Source organism: Vulpes vulpes, chromosome 15 (assembly GCF_048418805.1).
Source record: "Vulpes vulpes isolate BD-2025 chromosome 15, VulVul3, whole genome shotgun sequence".
Lineage (NCBI taxonomy): Eukaryota > Metazoa > Chordata > Mammalia > Carnivora > Canidae > Vulpes > Vulpes vulpes.
In genome coordinates this window covers 48,224,650-48,243,530 of record NC_132794.1, presented here as the reverse complement: position 1 = coordinate 48,243,530, position 18,881 = coordinate 48,224,650, and the positions used below count along the sequence as shown (strand labels likewise).

General features: G+C 42.7%; 1 protein-coding gene across 6 annotated transcripts; it reads left to right on the top strand.

Annotated features, from left to right (window-relative positions):
• The first annotated feature begins 1,838 nt into the window (after positions 1-1,838).
• Positions 1,839-18,598, top strand: NDUFAF1 (NADH:ubiquinone oxidoreductase complex assembly factor 1). Of its 6 annotated transcripts, XM_072738311.1 has the most exons (6): positions 1,839-2,152; positions 2,469-2,761; positions 5,901-6,549; positions 10,345-10,530; positions 17,786-17,860; positions 18,365-18,598. In XM_072738311.1, exons 3-6 carry the CDS (start codon positions 5,974-5,976, stop codon positions 18,512-18,514), a joined length of 987 nt encoding a protein of 328 aa, XP_072594412.1. In that variant the 5' UTR covers positions 1,839-2,152; positions 2,469-2,761; positions 5,901-5,973; the 3' UTR covers positions 18,515-18,598. The 6 variants fall into 6 exon arrangements, with proteins under 6 accessions (XP_072594412.1, XP_025854290.1, XP_072594415.1 ...); XM_025998505.2 differs by lacking the exon at positions 1,839-2,152 and having other exon boundaries at positions 2,282-2,761; XM_025998504.1 differs by lacking the exon at positions 1,839-2,152 and having other exon boundaries at positions 2,649-2,881.
• The last annotated feature ends 283 nt before the right edge of the window (positions 18,599-18,881 follow it).

The window sequence follows — 18,881 nt, the reverse complement described above, 5'->3', positions numbered from 1 at the left end:
AGGAATGAATGAGCAGTTTAGGAATGTTTATTTTATTTATTTATTTTTATTTTTAAAAAGTATTATTTTTTAAAGATTTTATTTATTTATTCATGGGAGACACAGGCAGAGGGAGAAGCAGACACCGTGCAGAGAGCCCGATGCGGGACTTGACCCTGGGACTCTAGGATCATGCCCTGGGCCAAAGGCAGACGGCCAACCGCTGGGCCACCTAGGGATCCCTAGGCATGTTTATAATCTAGTTTTCATTTGAACACAATTAAGTGCCAGTGTCCCAATATAAAGCATAACTATTATAGGGTTTCAGAAGGACAGCAATCATTATGAAATGAACCCATTAGGGAAAATTTTTAAAGATTTTATTCATTGGGGGACGCCTGGGTGGCTCAGTGGTTGAGCGTCTTTGCCTTCGACTCAGGGCCTGATCCCAGGGTCCTAGGATCGAGTCTCACGCCGGGCCCCCTGCATGGAGCCTGTTTCTCCCTCTGCCTGTGTCTCTGCCTCTCTCTCTGTCTCTCATGAATAAATCAAATCTTTCAAAAAAAAAAAAAGATTTTATTCATTGGGACATTGGGGGGCTCAGCGGTTGAGCATCTGTCTTCTGTTCAGGGCATGGTCCTGGGTCCAGGGATCGAGTCCCTCATCGGGCTTCTTGCAAGGAGCCTGCTTCTCCCTTTGTCTGTGTCTATGCCTCTCTGTGTGTGTGTCTCATGAATAAATGAATAAAATATTTATTCATAAACACACCTAGAGGCAAAGACATAGGCAGAGGGAGAAGCAGGCTCCCTGCCGGGAGCCCCATGTGGACTCCATCCCAGGACCCTGGGATCACAACCTAAGCCAAAGGCGGAGGCTCAACACTTGAGCCACCCACGTGCCCTCAGTTAGGGAAAATTTTAAAGGAAAATGGGATTTAAGGTGTATTCAGAATAGGTGTAGTCAATTTATCAATTAGGACTTATTGGTTGCAAGTGGTAGAAACCCAACTCGGATTAATTTAGGTAAAATGAATTTATTGGTGCTTAGAAATCAGGGAAAGGCTAAATGGCCAACCCATGGAAAGATAATAGAAGCAGCTGAGCCTCAGAAACAACTGAAACTGGCAATATAAATGCTGCATGAGACTTCTTTTATCTCCCATTACTGTTTCTCTCCGCACCTTGATTTTATTTTCTCTTGCTTCAAATCATTTTCCTTCACAGTATTACCAGCCAGCTCGTCAGTGGAAATAGACACACTGTTGTGTCCAGAGGAGGGGAATCAATAGATTGAATGTCAGTTTGTATAGGGGCAATAGCTATGGAGGTATTACTGGGTTTGGAGGGAAGGAGTAAAAGCTCAGACAACAGAACTCAGTAGCATTTAGGGTCCGTGAAAAGAGGTTTAAGAAAAGGTTTTAGGGGGGGGGGCTCTGGGGAGCTCAGTCTGCTTCTCCCTCTGTCCCCTCCCCTGCCCCCACTCATTCTCTCAAATAAGATCTTAAGAATAAGTATACCTTCTTTGGGGAAAAAAAAAAAAAAAGGTTTTAAGGCAAGGATTTCCAGTTTAGAAGGATGTGGGCATTTACAGAAACAGGGACTATAAAAGGAGTTAGTGCAGGTAAATGTGATACATTCAGTTTTAGACATAGAGCATTTGAGATGCCAGGGCTGTATCCCTCAGCTGGAACTGCTATCAAGAAAGGTTGGAAATATATGCTGGGATTTAGGGAAGGGGATAAAATTGTATATAACTCATATTTGAAACAAGAAAAGAGGAGGGCACAATCTGGGCTTTGGAGACAACCCACATTTCAGGTCGTAGGAAGAGTCAGTGGAGGAGGCAGCTGGGAGGAGGCTGGAGACGGTAAGAAAAGAGAACCGGGCAAATGTAGGATCCAGAAAAGTCAAAGGCAGAATTTCAAGAAAGAAGAGGTGGTGGCAATGAAACAAGTGGCGGAGAAACTTGGAAATGCCAGTGTCTTTCCGAACCTTGGAGAAGAAGGGAGTTAGCTGCCAGGGGCTACACAGTTCATTCACCTGGTAGCTGAGAGCTTAATTCCTACTCTTACGAGGGAACAGCGCGGTTCTGGACGCGAGGAGCTCGCCGCGTGGCAGAGGAAGCGAGAAGCGAATGACACTTCAGATACAGGGTCGCGAGGGCTTAAGCAGAGGTGTGCGTGAGATACCGCAGCAGCCCTGCCGAGTGGGCGGCCCCGCGGGGCGGGATTGCGGGAGGCCGGGAGGGCCGGTTTGCTTCCAGGGGCCGGGCGGGCTCCCGAGGTTCCGCGGGGGCCACTCCAGGGGGTCGGGTCCTCTGAGGCGGTTGCGGGGAGCGGCGGCCCCCGGGGACCCTGGAGCCCGAGGTCCCAAGGACGTTAGCAGTGTCTAGGTCCTATTTGAAACCTGCGAGGTGGAGTTTGCAGCCTGAGGGAGGGATGCAGAAAGAGGAGAAGAGCTTCATCTAAATTCTCCCTCCCGCTTTCTCAGAGCAGAAACAATCAGGAAGGGGTCGTAGCCGAGGCTTTTGCCACCGGCGTCGCAAAAGCCTCCATTCGCCGGACTCTGGGAACCTTGTTACGCTTCTCCCGCCTGTATGTCGGCGGAACGCTAGTGCCGTAAGGCCTGGTTCGGCCGGACTGGAAAAGCAGATGGACCTGCACGGGGAACGTGGCGTACCCGGCCGGGGAAAGTGGAGGACCGGGAGGAAGCCAGTGCGGGGCGCCGGCGGCGGAAACCGGCTGTGGGCGCGCCGGGGTCTCGGGGCAGCACGGCCCTAGCAGGTGAGGGCCAAGGGGGTCCCCTCGCCGCGGCAGACCGCCCGGGCCGCTCCCCGAGTCGAACCGGGAGTTAAACACCGGGGCCGGGAGCCGGTTTTGCCTCTTACAGCCGCGTGACCTCCGGTAATGTATCCTTGGACCCCCTGTTCCTTGCCTCTGGTCGCCTCTCCCACGGCTGCTGTGAGGAGCCGGCAGCTGTACTTAGAGCGTGGTGGGCGTCTCGTAGGCCCTGCTTGTACGACCTCGACGGAGGCTGCGCTCTTCGCTCCGGGTTACGTTGCGGTCAGACTTGGCCAACCTCGGCCCCGCGATTTACTTTATGGTTATTGGTAAAACTACGAAACCTATTATATTTGTTGAGTATTAGAGAAGTGACAGCTCTACTGAGGGCTTGGAAAATACCCTGAATATATTACTCATAATCCCATCATTCTATATACACGACTTTAAGCTTTTTTCTCCCTTACATCTTTTTTTGTACACTTTGATGCTTGTAATATTAGTATATATACAATTTCTATTCCTTATTTGCCACTTAGTAGTGTAGCCTACAAATGGGGCTCACGAGGATCCTTTTTTTTTTTTTTTTTTTACAAGATTTTATTTATTCATGAGAGACACACAGAGAGAGGCAGAGACACAGGCAGAGGGAGAAGCAGGCTCCCCGACGTGGGACTCGATTCTGCGACTCCAAGATCACACCCTGGGCCGAAGGCAGCGCCAAACCGCTGATCCACCCAGGCTGCCCTCATGAGAATCTTTTTTTTATGATTGTACAAATTCCGTTTTATGGGATTATTGCTTGTTTACCAAATTCCTTTATTTTTTAAAAAGATTTTATTCATGAGAGAGGGAGAAGCAGGCTCCGTGCAGGGAGCCGGATGTGGAACTCCATCCCGGGACTCCAGGAACAACCCTGGGCTGAAGGCAGGCGCTAAACCGCTGAGCCACCCAGGGATCCCCAACCCAAATTCCTTTATATGTAGAAGTAAAACTACTAAGCACAATCAGCGAGGGAAGTTGAAATATTACCTATGATTCCAGGACCTCAGTTCAACTGTTTTTAATTTTCCTGCCCTTCTATGTTTTTTTTGTTTTTTTGTTTTTTAGGATTTATTTATTTATTCATGAGACACACACACAAACGCAGAGACACAGGCAGAGGGAGAAGCAGGCTCCATGCAGGGAGCCCGATGTGGGACTGGATCCTGGGTCTCCAGGACCGCGCTCTGGGCTGAAGGCAAGCACTAAACCGCTGAGCCACCCAGGGATTCTCTCCCTGCTGCTGCTGCTTTTTTTTTTTTTTTTTTTTTTTTAGATGTTTTATTTGAGAGAGCAGAGAATACAAGGGGGGAGAAGCAGAGGAGAGGGAGAAACAGACTCCCTGTTGAGCAGGGTGCTTGATATGGTGCTTGATCCCAGGACCTCAAGATCGTGATTTGAGCCCAAGACAGATGCTTAACCAACTGAGCCACCCAGGCGCCCATATTTTTTTTTTTTTTTTTTTTAAGATTTTATTAGAATGAGTATGGAATCAGGGATGGGGGAGGAGAGAGGAGGAGGAGACTCTGGCTGAGTAAGGAACCTGTTGTAGGGGTGGTGGCTGCAAGCCCGGAGTATAGTAATTGAGAAAAGAGAGAGTGGTGATCTAATGTGGGGAGTGAGGGAGGAGAGGCATTCTAGAAGGCTGACCGTCACCTTTGTGTTGTAGTTTAGTGGTCTGGGTGCCATTTTGATGTGGACTCTTGGGCAATTGAGGCAGGTGAGCCAATTGTATTGTAGGATTTTGGCATGTTTGAGGCTTTCTGTTTTTGTTTTCAGTGTCCTCTTTAGTCAGTCATTTAGCGCCATGTTCTGCCTAGTGGGTGAATTTTTGTATTTCTTCTCTCCTGGTCTTTGGGCCAAGACAGGAGGAAGACAGAGAACTTGACATTGCATATTTTATTCCTTTTAGGGGTAGATGGAGTAAGTAGGAAAGATGACTATTTAGCCAAAGTTGTTATTTTATTAGAGCTATAGAATTTATATTTCTGATATTTTACGTGTAGAAGCAGGAGCATGTAGTAGAAGGACTTCAGGCTAGGGTTCTAGTTCTAGCCTCCATAGTGATTAGTATTGTGAGCTTAGGCAAGTCACTTCACCTGTTGTCTTATCTTATGAGATAATACATGTCAGGTGGTTTGAAGATAATCAAAATAGTATTTAAATGTGGTATTAGTGTTAATGTTGTTTAGGTTCTATCTTTGTGGATCTTGGACTAGCAGCTTGTTAGACATGAAGAATCATGGGCATTTTATCAGACTTTATCAGAGAATGCTCTTAGAGCTGTCATTCCATCTGATCTTCAGAAGAATCCTTTAAGGTAGGTAGAGGAGTTGTTAACAGAGCCTTACTCCCAAGGAAATGGAGACTTCAGAAGATCAGTAGCTTTACCTGAGGATAAAGAGCTTGACTAGGTTTAGCAGTCTGAAATTGCCAGTATTCAATATACTTATAACCTAATAAGTGGGCACGTTTTCTGACTCCACATACAATACACACTCTAGTCCCTCTTTTTGTAGGTGAAGTCCTAAAGTGTTGTCAGCTTAGATCTGGAGCGAATTAGTTGAATATTCTATTTTAGGAATCACTGATTTCTTTAAAAATCCAGCATCAGGGGTGCCTGCCTGGCTCACTTGGTTAAGCATCTGCCTTCAGCTAAGGTCATGATCCCGGGGTCCTGGAGTTAAGTCCTGCATCAGGCTCCCTGCCAAGCCTGCTTCTCCCTCTCCCCTCTGTTCATGCTGTCTCTCTCTCTCTCTCTCTCTCTCAAAGAAAATCTTAAAAAAAAAAAAAAATCCAGCGTAAAAATTTGCTTTAAGATTGACACAACCTTATGAAGTGCATAACTGAATTATTTTGGGGTCAATAATTAACTCCGTGAAGGGGGTCTTTGTTTTTTTGCCTGTTGGTGTTTTTTCACAAGGCAGTGGGATGCTTCACGTACAGCACAAACAATATTCTGCTCATAATAGGCTCTGGGTAAATGTTTACAGAATTAGAAAATAAGTTGCTGAATTTCACAGCGCAATCTGTGTTGCATTTGAAATTGTGATGCATTCATTGCTACCCTGGTAACTGTTCAATGTCTTTTCTGTTCTAGGTGCAATTGGGGTGTTAGAAGCTTCTTTCCATTATAGCCCAGGGAGAAATTTACATTTGGACTTTATCGTACCATGGCTTTGGTTCTCAAATTTCTGAATGGTACTTATATTTTCAGAAAATGCCCAAAGCCAAATGTTGCCTCATGTCCATTTTTGGGTACTCATTTTGTAGACTATTGTTCTAGTAGTCTTCAGAAGCCTGTGGCTGCTCCTGGCAAAACCTCCTCTCAGAGGAATTCTGAAGGAGATTTGCAGGGACATCACCAGAGAGAAGTTGCTTTGGATATAACCTCTCCTGAGGAGAAGCCTTTAGTTAGTTTTGATAAAGCAATTAAAGATGAAATAAAGGACCAGTTTAGGCGTTTGAAGGATGATATTGTGAATCATTGGATAGGCCCTGAAGGCCGCCCTCTGCATGAGGTCTTGTTGGAACAAGCCAAGGTTGTCTGGCAGTTCCGAGGAAAAGAAGATTTAGATAAGTGGATGGTGACTTCTGATAAGACTATTGGAGGCAGAAGTGAAGTGTTCCTGAAAATGAGCAGGAATAATCAGAGTGCATTGCTGTATGGGACTCTGAGCTCTGAGGCACCTAAGGACGGGGAAAGTGGCCGCAGTGGGTACTGTGCAATGATATCCAGGATTCCAAGGGTAAGTGAAGCCCCAGAGCCTGTTTTCTAGTGAACTGGGGTGAATTTCGTTGTAGCATGAACCGTAGCGTATGGGTTTTGTTTTTGTAAATCAACACACCTGGCAGGTCATTTGTGAATGGGGTTAAGTAACTACTGGGCACATGTGTAAAGCAGAAGCATAAGGGGGAAGTGGTTCCTGAGAACCAGAATGGGGCCGTTCTTATGTTTGAGGAGCCCTGAGAAGTCAGACATTTAAACAGTTGATTTGGGGAGATTTCTCTAGTAGGCCACACACCCTGTGATGGCCAGAGGTTCCTTAGAGTAGATGTAGGTTCAGCCTGTTGCTTTTTTTTTTTTTTAAGTAAACTTTTTATTTTAGAATAGTTTTAGTTTTACAGAAGAATTGTACAGATAGTACAGAAAGTTCCATATGCCCCTCATTCATCTTCTCCAACTCTTGCCACCTTACATTGATGTAATACATTTGTCACAACTGAGAAACCAACATTGGTGCATTCCTCTTAATTCCAGACACTATTTGGATTTCACTAGTTTTTCTGCTTAAGCCCATCTGGGACACCACATTACATCCAGTTGTCATGTTTCCTTAGGCACCTTAGTCTCCTGGTCTGTGATAGCTTTTTAGTCTTTCCTTATTTTTCATGAAGATTGAGAAATTCTAGTCTGGTATTTTGTGGACTGACCCTCAATTTGGGATATTCTGATGTTTTTCTCCCTGTAAGACTGGGTTTCTGGGTTTTTAGATAGAATACCACAGAGTTGAAATGCCCTTCTCATCACTCCTATTGGGTACATGCTACCAGCATGACTTAACACGACTGTGTTCGCCGTGATCACCTGGTCAGTGTTTGCCATGGTACTCCATTGTTAAGTTACTTTTTTCCCCTTCTTTTCATACTTTGTTCTGTAAAAGCAAGTCAGTAAGTGCATCCTACATTCAAGGCATGGGGTAGGGCATGGGATTAAGTTGTATCTTGTGAAAGGGTGGAATTTACATAAATTATTTGGGATTCTTCAAAGAGGAAAATTTTTTTTTTCTCCCACGTTTTTTATTTAGTTAGGCAGTCATTTTGTATGGACTCAAAAGTCTGGTTATAATCCAATACTATGTTTTTTATTTTGTTGCTCAGATTCTTCCAGCTTTGGCAATTGGCAGCTCTTTTAGGTTGGCCTTTGTCCCTTTGACATGCCTCCACTTTTTTTTTGTTTGTTTGCTTGTTTTTTAGTACTTTCTTGCACTACAAGATATGCTCTAAGCACATCTTGTATTTTCTGTAGAAAATTCCATAGAATTAGCCATTTCTTGAAGAAGCCCTGATTCTTCTTTTTAGAGATCTAGGCACTGGTTTGTTTGTTGCTACTGGGTTGACATTACTTCCAGGACCTCTCAGTGGCCTCAGCAGGAAATACAGGGATGTGTACGAACCCTTTGGAAACATGTCTGTAATTATTTCTATATCTGTAGTAAACTAAATATGAGTTTATACTGTGCTCGAACTCTAATCCAGTAGTACCATGTGGTTCATTCTGGGCTTCTCCCTCTTATCTATAATTTTCCTCTCTGATAGTGAGAAACCTGTCTCCCATCACTTGCCATCATTTTATCTATTGATTCATCCCCAGTGTATGTAGAAAGCAGTTTCAGAACTTTTAGCCCATAACTCTGTGAGAAACCATTTTACCAACCAGAATATAGTGTTTATATATAGTTTCTTTTGTCTTTAGCCTTATAGTTTCTAATCAGAGCAGTTTTCCACAGTTACTTAGATTGGCTTCTTTGTCTCATCATCAACTTACGGCTTTTTGCAAATTTGCTGATGTGTTGTTCCAGGGCTGCCTGGACAGGCTTCCATGCCTGGCCTCAGCCACAGCCCTGGGGTATTTGCTTGGGCATTGTGCTTTACAGAGAAAGGCAAATGATAGGGATGCTCTTAGGCTCCCTCCTTCCAGATGAGAAAGAAAGGTATGTGTTCTTTCAGAGACCTATGCGTACAAAGGGTGTGTGTGTTTGTGTTTCAGTGCCTGAAATCCACAGAATGGATTGGTCATTCCACAGTAGAAAATACTTCTATAGCTAGATACACCTGGGGGGGTATTGCAAATAGGTGATAAAATTTATTAAGTGTGCCCTGCCAGTCCTTGTGCTACTTCATATACATTTACGTATATACATCCCTTTAATTCCTCACAACTATCCTTTAAGGTATGGTCATCCTTATTTTACAGATGAGGAAACTGAGGCTTTGGGAGAGTTAGTAACTTGACTAAGGTTATACAGCTAGTTGAGGCACCTAGGTGGCTCAGTTGGTAGAGCAGTGGACTCTTGGTTTCGTCTCAGATTATAAGAGTGAAGTTGGCCTGTCTTCCTCCGTCCCCCTTTCCTCTTCTTCCCTCTTCTCCCACTCACATGTATGGTGTGTGCAGACTTTCTCTCTTAAAAAAAAAATTTAAAAAGACAGTAAATAATAGTTCATATGTGAGTATTCTTGAAATCAGATTATTTTTGCGATTGGTATAAATAAGCACCTTTGTTAATTAATACTACAATTCACTTTTCCTGAGACAGTATAGATAGTTGTTAAGAATACAAATTTTGGGGCAGCCCCAGTGGCACAGTGGTTTAGCGCCGACTTCAGCCCAGGGCGTGATCCTGGAGACCCGGGATCAAGTCCCGCATCGGGCTCCCTGCATGGAGCCCGCTTCTCCCTCTGCCTGTGTCTCTGCCTCTGTCTCCCTTTGTGTGTGTGTGTGTGTGTGTGTGTGTGTGTGTGTCTATGAATAAAAAAAAAATACAGATTTTGGAGTTAAATGGCACTGGAGCTACCACTGCCTATTTGAGTGCTCAGTTTCTTCATCTATAAGATGGAGCACAATGAAAGTATGTATCTCATAGGACTGTGAAGATGAAATTATGCCTGTACAGTGCTTAAGGTAAGTTTTCAGTGGGTGTTATAAAACAGCAGGTTTTTTTTTAAAGATTTATTTATTTATTTATTTATTCATTCATTCATTCATTCATTCATGATAGACCTAGAGACAGAGAGAGAGAGAGAGAGAGAGAGAGAGAGAGAGATGCAGAAACACAGGCAGAGGGAGAAGCAGGCTCCATGCTGGGATCCCTACGCGGGACTCAATCCCGGGACTCCAGGATCCAGGATCGTGCCCTGGGCCAAAGGCACGTGCCAAACTGCTGAGCCACCCAGGGATCCCCCAGTTTTTTTTTTTATTTTTTAAGATTTTATTTGTGAGAGAGTGCACAGGGGGAGGGGCAGAAGGAGGGAGAGAAGGGGACGCTCCTGCTGAGTAGGGAGCCCAACTTGGGGCTCGATTCTAGGACCCTGGGATCATGCCCTGAGCTGAAGGCAGACACTTAACTGGCTGAGCCACCCAGGTGCCCCTAAAATAGCAGTTTTAAAACTTGAGCTCTTTCATAGTTTTCTGATTTCTGGGAAGGCAGCTGTCATGCCCACTCATGTTCCATAGGATGGGGGGGGTGGGGGGAAGGTACATACAGTAATTCATTTTCATTCATTGATACAAGTGAGTGCCTGCCACACATCAATACTGTCCTGGGCCAATCATGTCTTGAACATTACCTTAGAAACATAAAACTGTGTCAGTATTTTGTATTAAAATAAGAGTCACCAGATATATCTGCCTTCTTATGGTGGTAGAAAGCCAAAAAGACAGAAAAATGCCTAGTGGATCCTTTTGATGCTGCAAAAAGATGTTGACTCACATTTTGCTAATAGTGGAAAATGAGATGAAATTAATTTTCCTTTCTGTACCTTAGGGCCCTTTTGAGAGAAAGAGGGCTTATGATTGGTCCCAGTTCAACACTCTGTATCTCCGTGTACGTGGAGATGGTCGGCCTTGGATGGTGAATATCCGAGAGGACACGGATATAATGCAAAGGAAGAATCAGATGTACAGTTACTTCATGTTCACCCGTGGGGGTCCCTACTGGCAGGAGGTCAAGGTAACAGCACAAGTCTTTACTGTGAATGAAAATGAAGTCTTTTGAGATCATGGTTATTCTGTAGTTTGGTTCCTTTGTTTTCCTTATTAATCCCTCTTGGAAGGTGTGGAAAGGGAAAGAAGGAAGATGACTTAGGGGTGAGATTTATATAATTGAGTCTTTCTTTCCTTAATATAAATGTTAGTTTCCTAACCAGTAAATACTTTTGATAAGGCTGTGGCCTGGTCCATGCTAAGTCATGGCTACATCTCTGCTCTGGGCGAAGTAGATGTTTAAGTTTCTGCCGTATCCCCTCTTCCAGGCAACTCTACTAAGCTAGTACTCCTAGCCTAGTAGAAAAGCTCCCTTAAGAGCAATAAATACTTCATATTTTACAATCATGAAATTTTAATTTACTTCTTGGTAATATACTACTTTGTGAGAAGCTTTGAGAAGTTAAAATATATATATAAATCTGGAGGAAAATAAGTAGAAATTCAGGAAATGAATTTCAACTGCCCATTCTTTTTTTCTGCCTACTGAAGGTTTTTAATCCATAAGATCAAAGGAAAGTCTCCATTTTGCTTATAGTTAAACCTGTGGGTCATTCTGGATTCCCTTCTCCCTCATCCCACAAATAGCCTGTTAACAAATCCTGTCACCTATACTTCTGAAATACACCCAGAGTCTGACCATTTCTGGCTGTCTCTCTCACTGTCACCCTAGTCCAGGCCTTTGGATTACTACAGCGGCTTCTTTATTGACTTCCTTTGTTCTCTTGCCTCCTAAAATCCACTCTCTATATAGCAGTCAGAGATGATCTAATGCATAGTGCAGATTACAGCACTCACATGCTTAAAACCCTCCAGTGGCTTCCCCTTACAAGTAGAATAAAGCCCAAACTCCTCAACACGGCCTGCTGGGACTACAGTATTAGACCTCTGTCTTTATCCTCCGTCTCCCTGCCTCCCTCCCTCCTCCATACTGGCCCCTTTTCTGTGTATCATACCTAACAAGCTCACCTCTATCTCAGAGCCTTTGTGCTTCGTGTTGTATCCGCTGGTGTGTGTGCTCATATCTTCACCTGCTTCCTCTCCTCTTTCCTGTCATTCACCCCTCAGCTCAAAATTTACCTCAGAGAGGCCTGACCCCTGTAGTTAGAGTTACACCCTCTAACCCAGTCACTTTGAGTAACATTACCCTGTTTCTTTTTTTTAAGACTTATTTAAGAGAGGAGGGGGGAGGGGCAGGGGGAAAAGAGAATATATTTCTAGCAGCCTCCTCACTGAGTGGGGAGCCTAACGGGGGCTTGATTTATGACTCTGAGATCATGACCTGAGCTGAAATCAAGAACTGGACACCTAAACCGACAAAACCACCCAGGCGCCCCTCTGTTTAATTTTTTTCATGTAACGACTTACTAGGTAAAATTATTTTGTTCCTTAACTTTTCCCTTTGTTTATTGTCACTTTCTACCCTGGAGCATAGATTCTGTAAATTCTGAGAGCAAGGATCTTGTCTGTATTGTTTGTGGCTATTTGCCCTGCACCTGCAACAGTGCCTAGCATATAATAAATAGGCAATAGGCACTGGATACATATTTCTGCAGTAATAACGATACATAAAAAATTATTATGTAACACTTGTATATAAATAATATATATACTGAATTATGAAAACAGGGATTTCATATAGAAAATTTGAAAAACAGCAAAAAGGAAACAAATGTAATACCACCACTCAGAGGCAAAATACTTCTGGTGTGTACCTTAAGATTTTTGTTTATACTTTTTTTTTTTTTTTTTAACTAAGATTTTATTTATTTATTCATCAGAGACACAGAGAGGGGCAGAACCTAGGCAGAGGGAGAAGCAGGCTCCCTGGAAGAAGCCTGGTGCAGGACTCGATCCCAGGATCCTGGGATGGTGACGTGAGCTGAAGGCAGATGCTTACCCAACAGAGCCACTCAGGCGACCCTATTTTTACATCACTTTATTTATTTATTTATTTATTTATTTATTTATTTATTTATTTATTTATTTATTTATTTATTTAAAACATATTTTTGCAAACAACTTTTTTTTTTAAATTTTTTATTTATTTATGATAGTCACACAAAGAGAGAGAGAGAGAGGCAGAGACATAGGCAGAGGGAGAAGCAGGCTCCATGCACTGGGAGCCCGACGTGAGATTCGATCCTGGGTCTCCAGGATCGCGCCCTGGGCCAAAGGCAGGCGCTAAACCGCTGCGCTACCCAGGGATCCCTCACTTTATTTATTTATTTATTTTTTTACATCACTTTAAATTACCATGTATTTTACTATATAAGTAGACCAGAATTTACTTAGTTCATCCTCTATTGTACAATTTAAATAATTTAAATAATTATTTTCAGTTTTTCACTGTTGTACCAATTTTTTTTTTTAAAGATGTATTTATTCATGAGAGAGACAGAGAGAAGCAGAGACACAGGCAGAGAGAGAAGCAGGCTCCATGCAGGAAGTCTGATGTGGGACTCCAGGATCATGCCCTGGGCAGAAGGGAGGTGCTCAACCACTGAGCCACCCAGGCATCCGTGTTGTACCAAATTCTGAAGTAAATATCCCTATTTCCTTAGGAGATATTCTTACAAATAACATTCCTAAAATAAATGATATGTATATTTTTAAGGCCTTTGCACAGAGTCAAATTATTCTGTAGTATTATTACCATTTAATTGTTAGCAATTTCTTCCCTGAAAATACATATAATCTTAGTCTTTGGAAAGAATAGCTGTTTGGAACAGCTCTTTAAATTATTGAGGGAAAGTGTTGGGGAAGAGATTTTTCTCTAATTGAAGTATTATTGAGGTTCAGTGTTACATTAGTGTCAGATATACAGAATAGTGATTCAGCATTTATATACATTACTCAGTGGTCAACACCACAAGTGTAGTCACAAGATTTTTATTTTTTTAAAGGATTTTATTTATTTGAGAGAGTATGCATTAGCAGTGGGGAGGGGCAAAAGGAGATGGAGAAGCAGACTCCCTTCTCAGCAGGGAGTCCAAAGTGGGGCTTGATCCCAGGACCCTGAGATCATGACCTACGTCAAAGGCAGACACTTAACTGACTGAGCCACCCAGGTACCCCAAGAAGTTTTTAATTAAATGTTACTAACTGCTTTTCACTTCTCCCTGAATAATTCTGTAGTAATAATTCTCCTGTAGAAGCAAGATGCTCAAATATTTAATTATAGAAAATAGGAAAATTATGGGAAAATTATATAGTTTACTGTCACTTGTAGAGAGCAACTGGTCATCCTTTTTTTTTTTAAAAAAATATTTTATTTATTTATTCATGAGAGACACACACAGAGAGGAGCAGTGACACAGGCAGAGGGAGAAGCAGGCTCCATGTAGGAAGCCCGATGTGGGACTCCTCGGGGGGTCTCCAGGATCACGCCCTGGGTCTCCAGGATCACGCCCTGGACTGAAGGTGGCGCTAATCCACTGAGCCACCGGGGCTGCCCTCATCCTTTTCTTTTAATGTAAGATTTAATGTTCTTTCTTAGCTTTATTCTCCAGCAAAAAAAAAAATCCATTTCCCTTGGTGTAGACAGTGGTCTTCTAGAATTACACGTCAAAGACAGAAGAGATTAGTTTGAGGGGATAGTGCGGGATGTGACACATGCTCCTTGAATGGCAAGCTGGTAGCCTTTATTCTATTTCCAAAATGTTTTGAATAATGAGGTAGATGAAGTGCCAACATAGGATGCAAAATGAGAAGTTGATGGGGGGAGGAATCTCCTCCAGGTTTGTTTGACAGGAATCAAGGGAGCAGGTAAGATAGGATGTGACCATATTTATTTATTATTGATTTATCAACTTATTTAGATTTATTCAGAGCAAGTGAGCATGAGGGGTAGGGGTAGAGGAAGCGAGAATCTTAAGTAAACTTGATGTTGAGCAGGTAGCCTGACACGGTGTCTGTGTCCAACTCCGACTCGGGGCTCAGCACAGCACTCACTCTCACCATCCTGAGATCGTGACCTGAGTGGAAACCAAGAGTCCAGTGCTTAACTGAGCCACCCAGGCGCCCCTGGATATGACTGCATCTAAAGCTGTTGTGTGTTGAGGGGATCCCTGGGTGGCTCAGCAGTTTAGCACCTGCCTTTGGCCCAGGGCGTGATTCTGGAGACCCGGGATCGAGTGCCGTGTCAGGCTCTCCACATGGAGCCTGCTTCTCCCTCTGCCTGTGTCTCTGCCTCTCTCTCCTCTCTCTGGGTCTCTCGTGAATAGATAAATAAAATCTTAAAAATAAAATAAAGCTGTTGTGTGAACAGTGTGATCTTTGCATAGTGGTGGGTTGGAATCAGTTTTGAATTGAGTTTTTATGTCAACAGGTGCTTTTGGTGATAACCTGAACACATTTTTAAAAAAATTCATTTTTGGGCAGCCCGGGTGGCTCAGAGGTTTAGCGCCACCTTCAGCCCAGGACCTGATCCTGGAGACCTGGGATCGAGTCCCATGTCAGGCTCCCTGCATGGAGCCTGCTTCTCCCTCTGCCTGTATCTCTGCCTCTCTGTGTGTGTGTGTGTGTGTCTCAAACAAACAAACAAATAAATAAATAAATCTTAAAAAAAATTCATTCTTTTTGGTTCAAAAATCAAAATTTAAAGTGATGTATAGTGAGAAGTCTCACTCCCACTCATGTCCCTGTCTACCCTTTTCCTGCCCACGCTCTATAGGTAGCCACTTTGAGTAGTTTCTTGTGTAACTTGGCAGTTTCATTATGCATATAAAGCAAATGTGAGTACATAATCTTATTTTAATTTTTGTTTCACTCAAAAATAAAAATAGCATGCTGTGTGCATCTTCTGTGCTTATTATTATTATTATTTTTAAAGATTTTATTTATTTAGTCATAGAGACACAGAGAAAGGCAGAGACACAGGCAGAGGGAGAAGCAGGTACCATGCAGAGCCTGATGTGGGACTCGATCCTGGGTCCCCAGGATCACGCCCTGGGCTGCAGGCAGCGCTAAACCGCTGTGCCACCGGGGCTGCCCTGTGCTTATTATTTTTAAAGTTTAAATCCTGGGGTGCCTATGTGGCTCAGTTAAGTGCCTTACTCTTCATTCTGGCTCAGGTCATGATCTCAGGGTCATGAGATTGAGTCTAGCTGGGTAAGGAGCCTTCATAGAATTCCCTCTCTCCCTTTGCCCTCCACCCCTCTAAAAAATAAGTAAAATAAAATTTAAATCCTAGACAGCTTCCGTATCACTGTGGAATTCTCCATTTTTTATTGTTTTGTTTGGTATGTTTTATATGGAAATTCTGTAGTTTATTTCTCTATTAACAGACACTGAGTTGTTACAGATTGCTAGAAGTTTATTGGTTTTTTTTCTTTTTTCGGTGTTTTTAAAACTTGTGTTTATACTGTGGATTCTGTCTAAATCTTTATTAATACATTGTAGAGAGGTCTTTGCACTGTATCCTGTATAGATCTGCATTAAGAAAATAGCTGCATAGTGTCAGTTGTATGGATGCACCACAACTTAATCGTTCCCCTAATTTTTCTTTTCTTTTTTTTTTTTTTTTTTTAATTAGAAAAAGCTACATCTTTATGTATTTGGGAGAGTTTATCTGTAACATAAATTCCTTAAAAAAGTGAAATTGGTAGGTCAAAGTTACAGCATTTCAAGATTTGCTTAATACTGCCATTAGTTTTCCATATAAAACATTAACATAAACTTAGCAAGCTTCACATGGCCCACTTTTTTTTTTTTTTTTTTTTTAAGATTTTTATTCATACACACACAGAGAGGCAGAGACACAGGCAGAGGGAGAAGCAGGCTCCATGCAGAGAGCCCGACGTGGGACTTGATCCAGGGTCTCCAGGATCACACCCTGGGCTGCAGGCGGCGCTAAACTGCTGAGCCACCAGGGCTGCCCGTGGCCCACATTTAATACCTCACAGTTCGTTTTTTTTTTTTTTTTTAAGATTTTATTCACTTATTCATCAGAGACACAGAGTCAGGCATAGACACAGGCAGAGGGAGAAAAGCAGGTTCCATGCAGGGAGCCCGATGTAGGACTTGGGTATCCAGGATCAGGCCCTGGGCTGAGGGCAGCACTAAACAGCTGAGCCACCAGGGCTGCCCCATAGCTCACAGTTCAATAGGTCATGATTTGCGACTTAGTATGGCTGCATCCAATGCTCAGGTCCTTAGAAGGCTGAAATCAGGGTGTTGCCTGGGCTGTATTCCTTTCTGGAGGCTCTAGGGGAGAATCCACTTACAAGTTCATTCTGGTTATTGGCCCGATTCAGTTCCTATGATTGTAGGACTAACATCTTGGTTTCTGTACTAGTTGTCAGTGCCACTCTTAGCTCCTAGAAACTGCATGCAATCCTTGCCATTTCACTTCCTCTGTCTTCAGAGCCAGCAGTAAAGAATCTCTCCCAGGGAGATACTTTTATCATCTTTTGCCAGTCCTTCTGTGGGCTCACGTGATTAAGTCAGGCCTATAGAGGATAATTTTCCCTCTATCAAGGTCAGGTGCTTTGGGACTTGACTTTACACAGTCCCTTCTCAGCATAAGAGGTTAGTGTGAATACCTGGAAGGTGTGTGGACAGAGAAGGTAGAAATCCTAGGGCCATCTTAGACTTGTCTCCCAGTTGCTGGCCACTCTTAACAGTTGTACCATTTGCACACCTATCTGTCATATACAAGTGTCCATTTCTCCCTTTCCCCATGTTTTCCATTGGTTGTTTTTTTATTTTTTAAATTTTTATTTATTTATGATAGTCACACAGAGAGAGAGAAGAGGCAGAGGGAGAAGCAGGCTCCATGCACCGGGAGCCCGACGTGGGATTCGATCCCGGGTCTCCAGGATCGCGCCCTGGACCAAAGGCAGGCGCCAAACCACTGCGCCACCCAGGGATCCCCTCCATTGGTTGTTAAATCTTATCTATGAAAGGTTGTGTTTAGGATACTAGTTTTTTATCCATAAATGTTGCAAATATTTTTTCCCTAATGTATCCTTTTTTTTTCTGTCGGAAGGTTGAATTGTACTGTATTTTCCTTTGGGATTTCTGGCTTAGAAAGGTTTTCATCTTTTTTCTTCTATTATTTCATAAAAAAAAAATTGTATCTATGACCCAAATGACTAGTCACTTGTCATAATGCCATGTATTAGAATTGTTAGAATTAAAACGTTGAACTTATTGCAATTCCATATAAATGCCTCATTTGCTTACATTTTAGCTCTGAAGTAAATGGTTTCTTTTTTCAGATTCCTTTCTCCAAATTTTTCTACTCTAATCAAGGAAGAATTCGGGATGCCCAATACCAGCTTTTGCTTGACAAGGTAACATTTTCCTGTACTTTCACTCAGAACTGTTATCTTTAGTGAACTAGAACTCCTTTCATTTTTGAGGGCTGGCAAGTGAAAGATGAAAATGCTTATCAAGGCCACACCTGTTATTCCCACACAGAGGTTGACTCAGACCTATTCTGTGAGCCAAACCCCCATCTTGGAGGACTTGCAGTATGGTCATCCTTTCAGGCTGCCTACATTTTATTTTAGCTTCAAAATCAGAACAGTATTCCAGTTCAGGAGGGCTTCAAGGAACCTCCATTAGGCATCCATGCTGTCCTCACCAGTCTTAAGTGGCACTACTTTAAAGAAAGGGAAGAGGAAGTAGAAAATCAGCCCTGCACTTCCTCTTATGATTTGCTACAGCATATGAGAACAGAGTATATATGCTAAGGGCTGATAGTGTAAAGACCCAATGATATTAATCACCTCATAGAACTTGAAAACTTAGAACAGTATCAGTGTATGAGTTTAATTAGTTTGTTTTAAATATAGATCTCTTCTATTGGATTCACCCTGGCTGATAAAGTAGATGGTCCATTCTTCCTGGAAATAGATTTTATTGGAGTGTTTACTGATCCAGCCCACACGGAAGAATTCGCCTATGAAAATTCTCCAGAGCTTAACCCAAGACTTTTTAAATAGAGATGGTAATTTTGTACTATCAAATTAAATATTATTATCTATGATGATTTGGACAAAATAAAGTATCTTCCAACCAACTTCCAACCAACGGCTGGTATGTATTCCTTGAGACAAAGCTAAATGCTATTGCCAAAGGGCCACATGGAAGAAGACACAGGTTCTAAACTAGGTTCTAAACTATAACTTAATCCAAGCCCTGATGTGAAGGTATAATGTAAAGAACTGTTTTTGGGTTAAAATTATTCCTGTTAGCAACACTTCCTACACACAGATGTTGCCACAGCAGGTAGTCATGAAGAGGACTATTTAAAAAAAAAAAAATTTTTTTTTCTTAATTTTTATTTATGATAGTCACAGAGAGATAGAG